The 13,429-nt window shown below is 49.0% G+C and overlaps 1 protein-coding gene across 1 annotated transcript; it reads right to left on the reverse strand.

The window, feature by feature from the left end:
• Nucleotides 1–636: 636 nt before the first annotated feature.
• Nucleotides 637–6,494, reverse strand: LOC142571067 (uncharacterized). The gene is made up of 4 exons (XM_075679362.1): nt 6,324–6,494; nt 3,853–3,985; nt 1,650–1,738; nt 637–885 (listed from the first exon to the last, which is right to left on the reverse strand). Exons 2-4 carry the CDS (start codon nt 3,979–3,981, stop codon nt 744–746), a joined length of 360 nt encoding a protein of 119 aa, XP_075535477.1. The 5' UTR covers nt 3,982–3,985; nt 6,324–6,494; the 3' UTR covers nt 637–743.
• Nucleotides 6,495–13,429: the final 6,935 nt, after the last annotated feature.

Consider the following 13,429-nt stretch of genomic DNA (forward strand, 5'->3'; position numbering starts at 1 on the left):
CAAGACAACAGTTTATTTTAGCTGCTCGGGCCGGCGGGTTGGGCGTCCGATGATGAGACCAGCAGTGTACGCTGAAAGCTTTCGCCGGTCTGCAAGTAGACCGTGTTCATGCAGGCGTTGGATTTCGACACCCGTACGGCTGGCCTCTTGCTGCACCGGATTTCGCGGTGGAAGCTCGAAGCGCCCATAAAGTAGAATTGCGTGTCATTTGAAAATACACCTCTAACGGCAGACCACTAAAAACAAGTCACTGATCTTTGAAATAGTGACGTCATTCCTGTTTTTAACGGATATGTAATGGCATTTCTTTCGCAGGAAGGTGTTCCTCACACAGATGGCACCAAGTTCCATGAACCGCCGATGTACAGCCATGTTTTAAACGCATGAGCTTATATGAAAGGTTTGCTATACCGAGTGTAGTTACCTTGCCCAGACACCCAAGGGCGAGAGCGATACACCGATTTACACTCCTATTTACTTCAAAGGGTCTAAATCACGTAACACTGCGTGACCAGTGCTTCGGCCCCACTTGTAGCGGGTATGTTTGGCCGATACTCCACGGCCATTCGCATTTCGAGGGAAGCTCGATCGAGAGCCTGGGAAGCAAGTCTAGAAAAGGAAAAACGAGACTTCAGACATCGGTATAAAAGCTTGTTCACGTTTCTGTTATGTACATGTGGTGCCTAAAAACTACCGTGACAGCCGATGAATTGGCAGGCTGTCTGCGCGCTGTCGCATGCGAGTTACAGCGCGTTCGGAGTGGAGGCCTCTTCGAGCTCCTCTTCGGTGCTGACGAGCTCCGTGGTGGATGTTGCAGGTTCCTCCGGTTCAGTTGTGGTGGGCACCGTGGCGTTGGAGACCGTGTCGCGCCGCCAGTAGGGACCGCTGTTGAACCACCACCACCAAGCACCGCAAATGAGATACGCCAGCATGCAGATAGATGCGCCGAGCGGTGGCGCCAGTTAGTCGCGGGCAGATGTGAAAGTGCATGCGGCTGAACTAGCTGTTGATATAAACGAACCCAAATAAGAGCTACTCACACAGCTGGTACCACGATATCAGAGTTCGAAGATCGGCGACTACACAGTGTAGACACATTCGAGTACACAAAAAATTACGCGTGAAGGGAAGTGAAATCCACGGAAGATTTTGGTAATATATAATGAGTTCCATCACCGAAATGTATTGTAGCCGAGGACATGCCACTTCTGTATTTGTGTGCCATTATGACGCTGTGGCACAGCGAGAACATGTGGGAATTATACTCAGTGTCGTTGTAAAGATTACGGCTATATTGAAAATGCTATGCCGGAGGTGCTTGAATAATCAAGGAAAGGCTGGGCCTTCGTCAGATGTTGCGAAAAACGTTTAGCGCAACCACTCACAAGTACACTGGACTGAAATGAAAAGATTTGGGAAGAAAGGCAGCGCCAGAAAAATAAAACTTGTTTCTTGCGTTACACGAGTGCAGAACATGCATTAAGAGACTCCCGCATCACAACCATGCGGATGCACACTGTTAAAGCTAAGCCCTGTCTTCGCGAGGCGTGCGCACACCAAATGCCACCGCTGTCATGCCAGCGAGCGTGCTCAAATGCAGTGAAAACAGCCACAGCTCAGAGCCGTGCAAGAGGGAAGGGAAGCATTACTAGTAATCAAACGGGCAGGTCCCCAGGTACTCGTCGCAGCACACGGCGTTCACGCACTGGCCCGAACAGCAGTCCAGGGGACCGAGGCACTGCAAACAAGGATATCCATCAGCCGAGGGTTAATTATACAGGGTGTTCTATATCCACCAGGCACCATGTAAAGAACATATCGTAACAGTTCTGCGGAGACCGGCAAGGTGGAGAGAAGTGATTAAGGGAAAAAGATATTTACCCAAGTGTAGCAATTGCTACAGAGGAAACCCATACGGGTTCCTCGAAAGAAACATACTGCACATATTTCCATACTAGGTATTGCAAGAAGCCCTAAAAATGCATGTTCCATGCAGCGGTTCTTATCTTTTTTTTTTAAGAGAAGGCCCACGAAAACTAAGAAAGAAAAGCTGAGAAAAGCGTCACAGCAGCGGTGGGCTCAAACTTGCGGGAAGGACACTAAACGCACCCGCGTGCCTAACCCGGCAGGTGCACAGCTTTGACAGGGCCGTTTTCTTGGTTAGGCCACGAAATTCCTGCTAGCGGCGAGCCTCGCGTCTGAGCGAACGACCGTATGTTATAGCTGTGCAAGCGGTTTGCGAAAGTAGAAGTTAGGGAAAATTGCAGCGCAAGTTGTCCATTTGCTGTGCCAGGCGAACCCAAGCATTGGCATGAATATACGACCGACCGCAAATAAATTTGACTTATCATACGCGGGACCGAAATATTCCATTACACGAGTGAAATTGAACGTCGCGTGCTCTAGAGAGTTGTGCGGCGCACAAGCGGAAAGCCGGGTCAGGCGCAGTAGACGCTCGTTCACGCAGACAGTCGGCGTGTAAAGGGGGGGGGGGCGCGTAATCGAATTCGGTGGCGGCAAATTCGGCCCAAAAGGCCCCCCCTACGAGCCAATCGGCTTTGGAGGAATTCTTGCCGCCGTTACCGCCGGAATACCTCGCCACGGACTAGTCGGCAGTTAAGCGAGCCAGCACCGAGAGAGGAACTCTAGAATGCTCACAGACTGGTCTGGTGCCCCGGACACGCAGGCCTGGAGAGGAGCGAGAGGGCTGACGCTCTAGCTCGAGAGCTCACGAACCGAGCAACCATCGCCCTCATTCACAACCCGCCACCTCGCAGGAAGCCGTCGCGAGAAGGATAACGATCCGGCACGTATGGCACCACGAGGTATTCTTGCTCACCGGCGTGGCATGCGTCAAAGATGCGGCGCCGCCCCCTTATCTTTGCAAAGGGAAGACGCAATAGATCTCCGCTGGGTTTAAACGGGGGTGTACGCAGATTAACAGTACGCAATATTTTCCGAACGATCCATATGGGCATGCCCGTCTGGTGTAGGGCACTCGCCACCGTCTTTGCACCACATCCCATGGAGAGGCAAAAATAGACCGCCAAGTTTATATAAATGCCTACTTAAGTACAATCTAACTAAGACAGTGGATCAATGGGATGCACAACTCGCCAGCTCAGACCTGAAAGTGCAGAAGGTTCTTCTGGGTGACCGATCGGCTGGCGGCAGAAGCCAGTGGAGCACTGGACTTGGCGCCCCACACATCAAGCTCCTAATACCCTAACCTTAATTCAATAATGTTGCGCGCTCTCTCATTTGAGAAAGGCGCGGACCCTATCCAAGCTCGGGATCTCGCAATAGTCTCTAGAAGGCATGGACGGCCGCGACAGCGGGGATGCTAACAGAGGGGCAGAAATTGCCAGGTTCTGTACGATAGCGCCACACGAAGCACAGGAAACTTACGTCGCGAAAGCCTATGGTCACGCGAAAACTAAACGCGCGCAAACTCTACGCAAGCGCGAAACTGCATAAAAAATTTAAAAGGCAATACAACGTGCAGGTGCGTAAATTGGTGCGCACTCGACAAGTGACGCTAAGATATATCACGCGCTTTTTGTTTTCACGGTATTTCAAGAGCTGATTGGAGGTATAGAGGCATGTTTCCGCAAAGAATGCTCTCGAGAGAGTGAGTAAACAACCACTATCGAACACGCAACTGGTTTGAAAGGCTAAAAGTAATGACACGCTTCGGTAATCAGGTGTTAGTGTTGAACGTACTGTGCAGGGTGGCTTTGGAACTTCATTGGCATATGTGTAAAGACGTAGCGGCGCTTAGTTTAATCTCTTGTAGCACGGGCGGCACCCCTTGAATATAGGAATGCGCAATTGTAGGCCCGCGAAACGTACCACGTCTCCGTTGGGTGAGCAGAACTGCCTGGCTGCGGCTTCAGCTGCAAGCGGGGCCGCCACGAGGAGCACGGCGGCAAAGGCGGCCGCAAGGATCAGCAGACGGGTCACACCAACTGTGGGCTGCATGGCTCTAGAGGAGCACACCAAACGAAGTGTTAAACTGGGAAGGACAGCGCAGGCACGACTCTGCCATCAGCACGTGTGGTAATGAAGCGTCAGCTGTGGCCAGAGGCGTTTAACCGCAGAAAAGAAAGAAAAGCAGGAATATGCAGTACGATGGAGTACATAGCAAACGGTGATAAAGACAAAACACCGCCTGGAAACGCATTTGTAAACATTCGGATCGGCAGCTGAGCCGGGCATGGTTGAGGAACGAATAAGGAAATGCAATTGAATTTCATTTCCGATGATGTTACTGAACCACCTTGCCTGGGAATTCGAGTGGTAAAGCTTGGTTGGCAGTTACTGTGCACACCTTAATGAACGGCTGTGCACTTTAAGAAAAGGACCATATCGCTGTACCCAGCCTTACCTATGCGCGCGACGGTGTTCCAACTTCACGTCGAAGTAAGCCGGTAAACATACCAATATGTACTCGAATGATCTGGTCATTCACATCTACCAGAAGCATTCCTTAGCTCACGCGCTGTCAGGTGATTGCGATAATGCAGCGTGTAAACGCGTGCACCCTTATCGAGAGCTGACGCTTGAATTTCGCCATCCAATGACGTTACTGGCCACGTGACATTTGAGCGTCATGGTATCGTCGGTATCGCGCATTTACCGCCGACGCTAGGGCGGCGCGGCTGTCGCTCGATAGAAGTGGCGCCCAAGGGAAACTCGCGTCTTATGCCCCCGTGGCCTGCTAGAATCTCGACACGCGCTGAAGAACGACGTGTGGATGACGGCTGCCTGTGTCGCGCTTCCAACACCCGCAAAGTGATCAAGCAACTTGGCTTAGCCGATGCTTTGAACATCAAGCCTGCGGGGTCTTTGAAGTTCACTGGGCTCCTGCGATAAATGAGTTACATGTAAAATACAGGCTACTTGAAACGATGGAAATTTACCGAGCTCAAAGCAACGCGGGGCAAGATCATTTGCCCGGTTCAGTGCAACTACTGACGGTTGGTGTCTCGATTGTTGGCAAAGGCGCACAGAAAAAAACCCACACACACAAGTTGCGTAAAGCGTCACGCGACCACCAGTATCGTAGAATTGGTTGTGTCAGTGTGCAGTAACGTGGAATGCGACGCATCTAAAGTTAACGCACTTGCGATGTGTAGACACGGCTTTTGAATTTTCGGGCTAGGAACGTGCACTAAATGCCTAGCTGTGTAATATCTGGAGCTTGAGTAATATTGATCGTTGACGAACAAAAGTATGCATCATATGCGGAAACTGCGCAAAGGTGCTTTATATCGCGTGTATGCGCGCCATTGAAAACAGTAAAATGACAGCACAGTTTTCTAATGAGAGGCGATAGAACACAGGTAGTCGCTCCAAGATTTGTCTTTGGTTATGTATACAAAAGGCGCACGATTATGCGAACAGCTCTGCTCGCGTAGGGCCCTAGAAGTTTGGTGGCAAGGGGACAGGAAAGCAGCAGAATAGGCAGTAATGGCAGCCTCACTAGCGGGAATCGTCTGCTTGCTGCTACAGCATTTGTTAACGCGCACATTTGCCCGTTGCGAAAATTCAGAAACCTGCCATGTATCTATGCACAGAAAGCCGAGTATATGCCACAGAAAGTTACACGACTATTCCGGCAGTCTGCACAGTTTATAGAACGTGATAATGTAGAGCGGTCTAAACGTACCACGGTTTCGTATAGTATTGACACGTTAATACGGCAATTATCCTGCATGTATCGTCCTCTACACTTCTGTCTAGAGCGGAGAGTAGGCGCGAAGTCAGGAAGTCGATGTGTGTGTTGCTGGCTACAGATTGAGAGAATGCTCGAGAACCGTGGAAGGAACGAGGGCGTCCGAGCTGCACAATGCGTATCTCGTTAAATGGAATCTAGCGGCCGCAGAACTAGTACTCTTGCGTTGCTCTACAGCCGCATGCTTTGCACAGAAGTACGGATGACCCTATCTGCTCCTCGCTGCTTGCCCGAAAGGTTTATCGATACGGTCTAGGTATTTTTCCGTACCAGTAACGTGTCACGGATAAATATGTTCAAATGATGTGCTGCAAAAACACGAGGCTGCGCTGGTTGGTAGGGATTACTCAAATGGCAGGCATGCAAACTAGCACAGCTATACGAACAGAAAAAAAAAGGGGCATTTGTGTGTTCGTACCTACACTAGCGTCCGTCGTGTTCGTTCTACGCCTGCCTTTTGAGTAACACGAATACTGTACATGAATACTTCTGCCATCTGCAGATGAAAACTTATTTCTAACGTCCATCCTGCGAGCCGAACGTTTACCACTCCAGGAGCTACGCGGTCGCGTCTTCGTAAACTTACGTTTCTTGAGGTGGCGAAGTCCGCTCGATGAAAAAGGAATTCGGGCGTGTAGATCCGAGAGGCGTCCTTCGGTTGCTGCGAGTGTACCCGTGCCTGTCAACGAAGTGGTGCGGCAGGGTTTTCGGCTCGCATTTATGTCCGCGGCGAATGGAAGGAGAGAGGGCTTTTCTTTTTTTTTTTGGGGGGGGGGGGGCACGCTTTTGGGGGCGAAGCCGATCGGGGCATTGAGCTGGCCCGCGTCACCCGGCTTCTGCGGCATGCGCTTGATAAGCGTTCCTCGACTATTCACGGTGAGCGTCCTTGATAGGAGGGACGCGCTTTCCAATTGCTCATCGTAAGAGAGAGAGGGGGGGTTGAGGTCGTATCGATGTTTAAGGGTAATAATGTAGTTTTATTCGTATAAGCCACATAAAAAAAAAGGGGGGGGGGGCGGGCTATCATCTTCGAGTGAAACATGCGGAATTTTTAGGCTTCATTGAAAGAAACAAAAGAAAAAAAACACTAATTGGTTCTCGTCGAAAACATTCTTGCACGCTGAGTGACCACGGGCCGGAAATGACGTCGGAATAACTGCAGTAAAGCGAGTCAGATCTTGGGCGCGATGACGATCGCCTTTCGCGCATCAAAGTTGCAATCATTTGCCACGTCAAACGTGTTGCATAATTCTCTGGACGCGGCGAGGGAAACGAGTTGACGGGAAGCACATGTTCTTTGTTCCACGTGGATAAGCGCTTGAGAGTTGCAGCACATGAATGGGGAAACGACAGAGTCGTGAAAAGCTTGCTCGAGATGAGCAGTCTGTATATCTACATATTTGTTTCGCGGCAATGAGACGCCCAGTCTGTATATTTAGCTTAAACTCGTTATTTCTGCTAGGTCTGAGCAAGTGGGAATTGATCTGTGGACGTTCAGAGCACTGCGCTATCTTATCGGCTCTCGCGAAAATTCCCATCGTTCACACATGTAGGAGATTAAATGCTTATAATATGAAGATGTGGGCACGCCGCGAAAAGTCCTGGGCCGAGAGAAAAAGAAAAGAAAAAAAAATTAAAATTAAATTATACGGTTTACGTGCCAAAACCACTTTCTGATTATGAGGCACGCCGTAGTGGAGGACTCCGGAAATTTCGGCCACCTGGGGTTCTTTAACGTGCACCTAAATCTAAGCACACGGGTGTTTTCGCCCCCATCGAAACGCGGCCGCCGTGGCCGGGATTCGATCCCGCGACCTCGTCCTCAGCAGCCCAACACCATAGCCACTGAGCTACCACGGCGGGTACAAAAAAGAAAAAGAGGACACGCTTAGATTACTGCCTGAATATATGAAAAGTGATCAAGAAAGACAGAAAACTACATTATCATGTGGACGCGCATGATTCACCGTTCTTTGGATGCTTGTATTTGGCGCTTGACTGGTGTGTGCCAGAACTGGCGCGAGCGTGAGCTCGGTACCATCAATACAGCTTTTGTGTATGGGAATTTGGTCATTGCATGTTTGACCTACCATAACTTTAGAGAGGGAGAGGGTAATAAACGGAAGGCAGGGATGTTAACCAGTCAAGAGTCCAGTTGGCTACCCTGCGCTGGGGGAAGGAAGACGATGAATAGAAAGAAGGGAGACGAAGAGAGAGATGGAGGTAGATAAACGTGCACTACAGAGTCAAAGGCGCTCGCACAAGCCAGACGTTGTCAGAAAGCACAAAAGTGCCTTTATTGCCTTCTGAGTCGATGATCGGTGGGGATGGTGTTCTAGTATTGTCTGTTGACTCAGAAGACGATCATGTAGTTTTCTGAATGCGTCGGACATATATTGTCTTTGTGCATCAAACTGAGGAGAGTGGCACAATAGGTAGTCAATGTTCTCCTCGCAGCCGCAGACATAACATGCAGGACTGTCAGCCATTGCAGTTACTGTTGAATAAGCTTTCGTGAAGGGAACTCCCAACCACAACCGACACAGAAGAGACGCTTCGCGTCGGTGCAGTCCTGTCGGAGGTCTGAGTTGCAGCGAAGGGTTGAGTCTGTGCAGTCTGGCGTACCTTGTATGTGCGGTGTTCCACTCAGCTAACGAGAGTGTGCGCGCTAGAGCGCGAAGCTGTCTCGCAGCATCTGTCCTTGAGAGAGGAATGGGGAGGCAGTGGTCTTGTCGGTGCGATGGCTGAGCTGTCTCATCTGCTTCATCATTTACTATGATACCGCAATGACCTGGTATCCAGTGAAAAGTGATATAACGGCCTTTTTTTATCAAGTGATGGATGAGTTCCACGATTTGGCATGTCAGTTTATTGTGAGTTCCATGTGGAAGAATTGACTGTATACATTGTAAGGCGGGCCTTGAATCGCAGAAGTCTGCCCGTTTTGCAGGACTCTCTGTGTTGATCACATGAAGCGCACCGCGGAGAGCCGCGAGCTCTGCACTGTCGACGTAGTGATATGGGAAGTCCTGAACCGTTGGGTTACTCCCCTTGTTTTTGTAACTACAGCGCCACCCGAACTGGTTGATGTAATTAAGCCATCAGCATAGACGTATGCGCAGCCGCTGTATTTCTCGTACAACACGAGTAAAGTAAGTTGCTTGAGTACATATGACGGCAAGTCCTCTTTCTGATGTCCTGGGATTGTGAGCTTTACTTGAGTACAGCTCACACACCATGGAGCAATCGAAGGTCTTGCAACAGCTGCGTATCCTGACGTTAGAGAGGCAGGGTGCGCGAAGCCGGTTGCACTGGATGTCGTGAGGGGCCTTTCCACAGGGGGGAGACTTGCGATGTGGTGGGTAGGGGCCCGGGCGAAGCGTCTTATGTGCACACGCATTGTTTCAATGGGAATGTGCGTTTTGATAGTGTAATCTTGGGCGATTGAAATAACTTCTGTCATTGACGCGCTCCGTGGTAGACCAAGGCATATCCTGAGGGCTTGGATACCTTGGATTGCATTCAGGTTAGTTTTGCAGCTGTTGGAACTAGATGACCGGTAATTTCAGGAATGGAAGCGGCCAAGGGCACTTGATGCAGCTCTGCGGATCCACTGCGCATGCGTTAGTTGGCCCGCGGCAGGCCGCCGCTAGAGAATGCTCCCGGCGCGAGCCAGGCGTCCCCGCATTCACGCTTTCTTTCTGAAGAATGAGCATCGTCTGCCGCTGCTGCTAAATGAGTGGCCCGAGCAGAGGCTCAGCGCCGCCGCCGAGAGCCCCTTGTCTTTCACAACGAAATTTTTTGCCACGTAAGATATCGCGAATTCAAGACACCTAAACAGCTGCACTTGGACTTCTCATTGAGGAGTATCGTATTCGTCGGTGAAATTTTTTTCTTCCGTTTTCCTTCTTCCAAAAATTGTCAGTGTTCTTCTATGCAAGGAATGTGGAGAACGGTCAAACATGCGATGACCAAACATATATTTTGCGGCGTACTAACCGGCGCTCCGTGTAAAATGTCACCAAGAATAAAAAATAATGGACGGCTTCACACGAATGACACTCACTCTATATTTATGGGCGCTCATTCTTGTCACCGATTTGTTAATTGTGCACGAATCGTTATTCAGGTATAGTTAGCTATTATTAGCCTAGTTAACGATATGGCATAAATGCAGAAGTTGTGAAAGATGCCGATAAATAAAGCGATAACGACACTTAACGTAACCTGCAGGTTTTGCGCGGGGTTTGAGTTTCTTTTTTTTCTGCCGACAAACAATTGCTGCGAAAACTTGAAAAGCAAGTGAAAAGATATGCAATCACAACCTCACAACATGTTCGCGTGCCCGGCACTGCAACAGCCCCAAAGTATCAACATTGCATAAAGAATGTCGATTAACTGACCTCGTTCATTGCATTGCGAACTAGCAGCCACGCTGTTTCCCCGACGCGTCAGTTACTTTCGGCGCGTATTAAAGGCGAAGTGTAGTTTGGACGGCCGTAAAATGCGCAGCGTATTAGATGACGAGATTTCCGTTTAAGACCACTGATATCACTCGTTTAGGGCCGCATTGTCGCGGGGTATTGTTAAACTTTTTGCGGGTTTCTGTTTCTTTAGTGATAAAGCTTACCACAAAAAACCTAGGTTGCTTAAAACGCTGTTATCGGTCATTGCTTGACATCGTTCCCCACCTTTTGTGATGTCTCATTATCGATTAAGTTAGTTAATACAACGCAGTTAATCAAACCTGTATATAATTTGTTGTTGTTTATTTGCACAGAAAGCACGTATGACTAGCACGAACAAGGCCATCAACCTAGAGAGAGCGCCGTTCCCCTAAAGCACTGCGTTATTCCTTATTTCTTGGCTGTGTTTAATTAATCATAATAATATTTGGGGTTTTACGTGCCAAAACCACTTTCTGATTATGAGGCACGCCGTAGTGGAGGACTCCGGAAATTTCGACCACCTGGGGTTCTTTAACGTGCACCTAAATCTAAGCACACGGGTGTTTTCGCACTTCGCCCCCATCGAAATGCGGCCGCCGTGGCCGGGATTTGATCCCGCGACCTCGTGCTCAGCAGCCCAACACCATAGCCACTGAGCAACCACGGCGGGTATGTGTTTAATTTACCTACACAATATCTAACTTAACATTATTCTGCAAAGTAAAAAAAAAACACGCTTGAACAAAAACAGCGCTACAAAGACGCGACTAAAAGAAGAACATCCAGCAGCCAGGTTTACATTGAGCAAACAGGACGGTTTTACAATGAAAGGGCGCGAGATCACTATTGGGCCGTAAGTAACAACACGGGGGCTCATCTGGCTGAACATTGTAAACGTCATAAACGCCGTCCGTATCTTCGTGACACCAAGTTTCTGGCACGTTCTAGAGATAGGCTAGAAAGAGAGATATTAGAAGCGTTTTACTTTGTATAGGGCCGAGGGCACGTGCATTAGCTGCCCGTCAGTGGCACTTGCCGAAAAAGAGATTGCTTTTCTGATGCGATAGATTGGCCGTGATGTCACGATGGTAGTATTCGTGTGCCTATCTCTATAAACCCTGTTTCTTCAAGTAAACATTTCGTTGGAAGTTCGTGCTTGTCCGTCTTACGTGTCCTTCTTTTAGCCCGCGTCCTCGTAGCGCTGTTTTTCTTCAAGTATATTAAACGAACTCGCCTACATCAAGCTTCTGCTGCTTAAAAAAAAAAAAACACCTTTTCCTAATGAGGCAGTGTTTCACTAATGTATCAAGTAGCTCCAAAACACACGTCTTATACCACGAGACTAGCAATTCCTGCTTCAAACATGCTCCAAACTGACAAATATTCTGGTCGAAGCCCACGTCAGCGTTTCCTTTCCGCACTCGTAGCATGCCTGGTCGTCCCGGCACTCCGATTTCCTCCTCACCCTTTCGCCATGCCCTCCTCCGCTTTCCACCTCCTGGTTGCGCTGCACCCTCCTCACCCGCCGTGGTTGCTCAGTGGCCATGTGTTGGGCTACTGAGCACAAGGTCGCGGGATAGAATCCCGGCCACGGCGGCCGCATTTCGACGGGGGCGAAATGCGAAAACAGCCGTGTACTTAGATTTAGATGCACGTTAAAGATCCGCAAGTGGTCGAAATTTTCGGAGTCCTACGGCGTGCCTCATAATCAGAAAGTGGCTTTGGCACGTAAAACCCCATAATTTAATTTTCTTAATTTGGCACCCTCCTCTCCGCTTTCCGCCTGGCGTCTTTCATCCCCCAGCTGCGCTCCGCGTTCACTTTGATCTTTCGCTGTGCTCGTTCTCTCGGTTACACCGACGCCGAGGCCGACGCTCGCCGCAGTAACGGGGGCTTAAAATCTGCGTTCTAAAAAATAATTGGATTTTTTTTACATACATACGAAATCTCATGGGCAATATCGAGTCGCAGACCAATTTTTTTTTGTACGCGCTCTGATTTTTTCGCCACTCCACCATGGGCGACACAGACTCACATTGAGTCCAAGGGGGACGTATATTTTAGACACCGGACGACCGTTTATTGAACTTTTTCAGGCTCGCTTGCGCAAGCTTCGCCGTGAACATCCTTGCCGCGAGTGCATTTTCTGGCGTTCAGGTTTTCTCCGGATTTTTACGGCTGCCATTTGGCCACTGAAGCTGAATAAAACCGAAACTTTATATTCTTTACTTGCGTTCTTCGACGAGAGAAAGTCTGATTTCGCACCGTGACGTTGTCCGGCAAGTGAAGTACACGCAGAATTCAAATTTTAGCGGCAATCACTCTTGCAAGTTGAGATCCGTGGTCGAGAAAGGTTACGCCAGCAAGCAGGTTGTTTTCTCGCCGTGCCACACTGTCAAATCAACTACAGGAAGAGGTACATGGGTGAAGTGTATTCGAGGCGTGGTGTGTTCATCATTAATTGGCATAGATCTACCGAAAAGGCCTACAAGAGAGCACTAAAGTGTATCAGTATAACTAAAAGGAGCTATAGCTACACGATGAACAGGCCGCATATGACTCATTCATTCAAGCGAAATTGTCATGACAGCATTTTGAGCCAATAAGAGGCCGTAGCAGCTCTCTCGGTCAATCAGAGATGACATGTAGAAATTCGACGATGTCCGGAATAGCACCAACTCACGCCTATGGCTGTGTGCTTGTCAGGGAAAGCGCACATCCCGCTCAATTTAACTGCTACATTCCAAGTTTGTCATTTTAGAACAGACTGGCACAACTCGGAAGCTTGGCGCAGGATGGAGCAATTGTCGCAGCACTTCTATTCCTGTAATTTCAGCAAATTTAACTGATTAAGAGAATTCAAAGGGTGACTTGAAATAGACGAAACCCAGTTCACCCGAGCTATAGGTTTGATCGGCTGAAATTCTACGAACGAAACATAATGGTGGGATGGAGAATACACTGCCGCATCTCGCAAATGTTATGTTACAGTAACAACCAATGCCGAAAACCGAGCTATCTAACAAGCCGTCACAGAATTAAGAGGCCGTGCGGCCCTTGCATAAGGAACTGACCTATCAACCCCCATACGCAGCACCGTCCCAGAGATGACTCCGCGGCATTACACTCCCATAGTTCCTACACACTGCCAAGCTTTGTTATCGAGAAAACAAAGTTTCAAAAATTCATGCGTGCGAAAACCATCTAATTAAAATATCAATTACCTTCTAAAATAAAGAATCTG

This window comes from Dermacentor variabilis, chromosome 2 (genome assembly GCF_050947875.1).
Source record: "Dermacentor variabilis isolate Ectoservices chromosome 2, ASM5094787v1, whole genome shotgun sequence".
Classification (NCBI taxonomy): domain Eukaryota; kingdom Metazoa; phylum Arthropoda; class Arachnida; order Ixodida; family Ixodidae; genus Dermacentor; species Dermacentor variabilis.

Excerpts from the sequence above, each read along its gene's own strand:
- LOC142571067 (XM_075679362.1), bottom strand. The coding sequence starts at position 3,981 with ATGCAGCCCACAGTTGGTGTGACCCGTCTGCTGATCCTTGCGGCCGCC. Across the intron at positions 1,739-3,852 it reads GCTCACCCAACGGAGACGTG|TGCCTCGGTCCCCTGGACTG; the intron begins GTACGTTTCGCG and ends CCTTGTTTGCAG. Across the intron at positions 886-1,649 it reads ACCTGCCCGTTTGATTACTA|CGGTCCCTACTGGCGGCGCG; the intron begins GTAATGCTTCCC and ends GTGGTTCAACAG.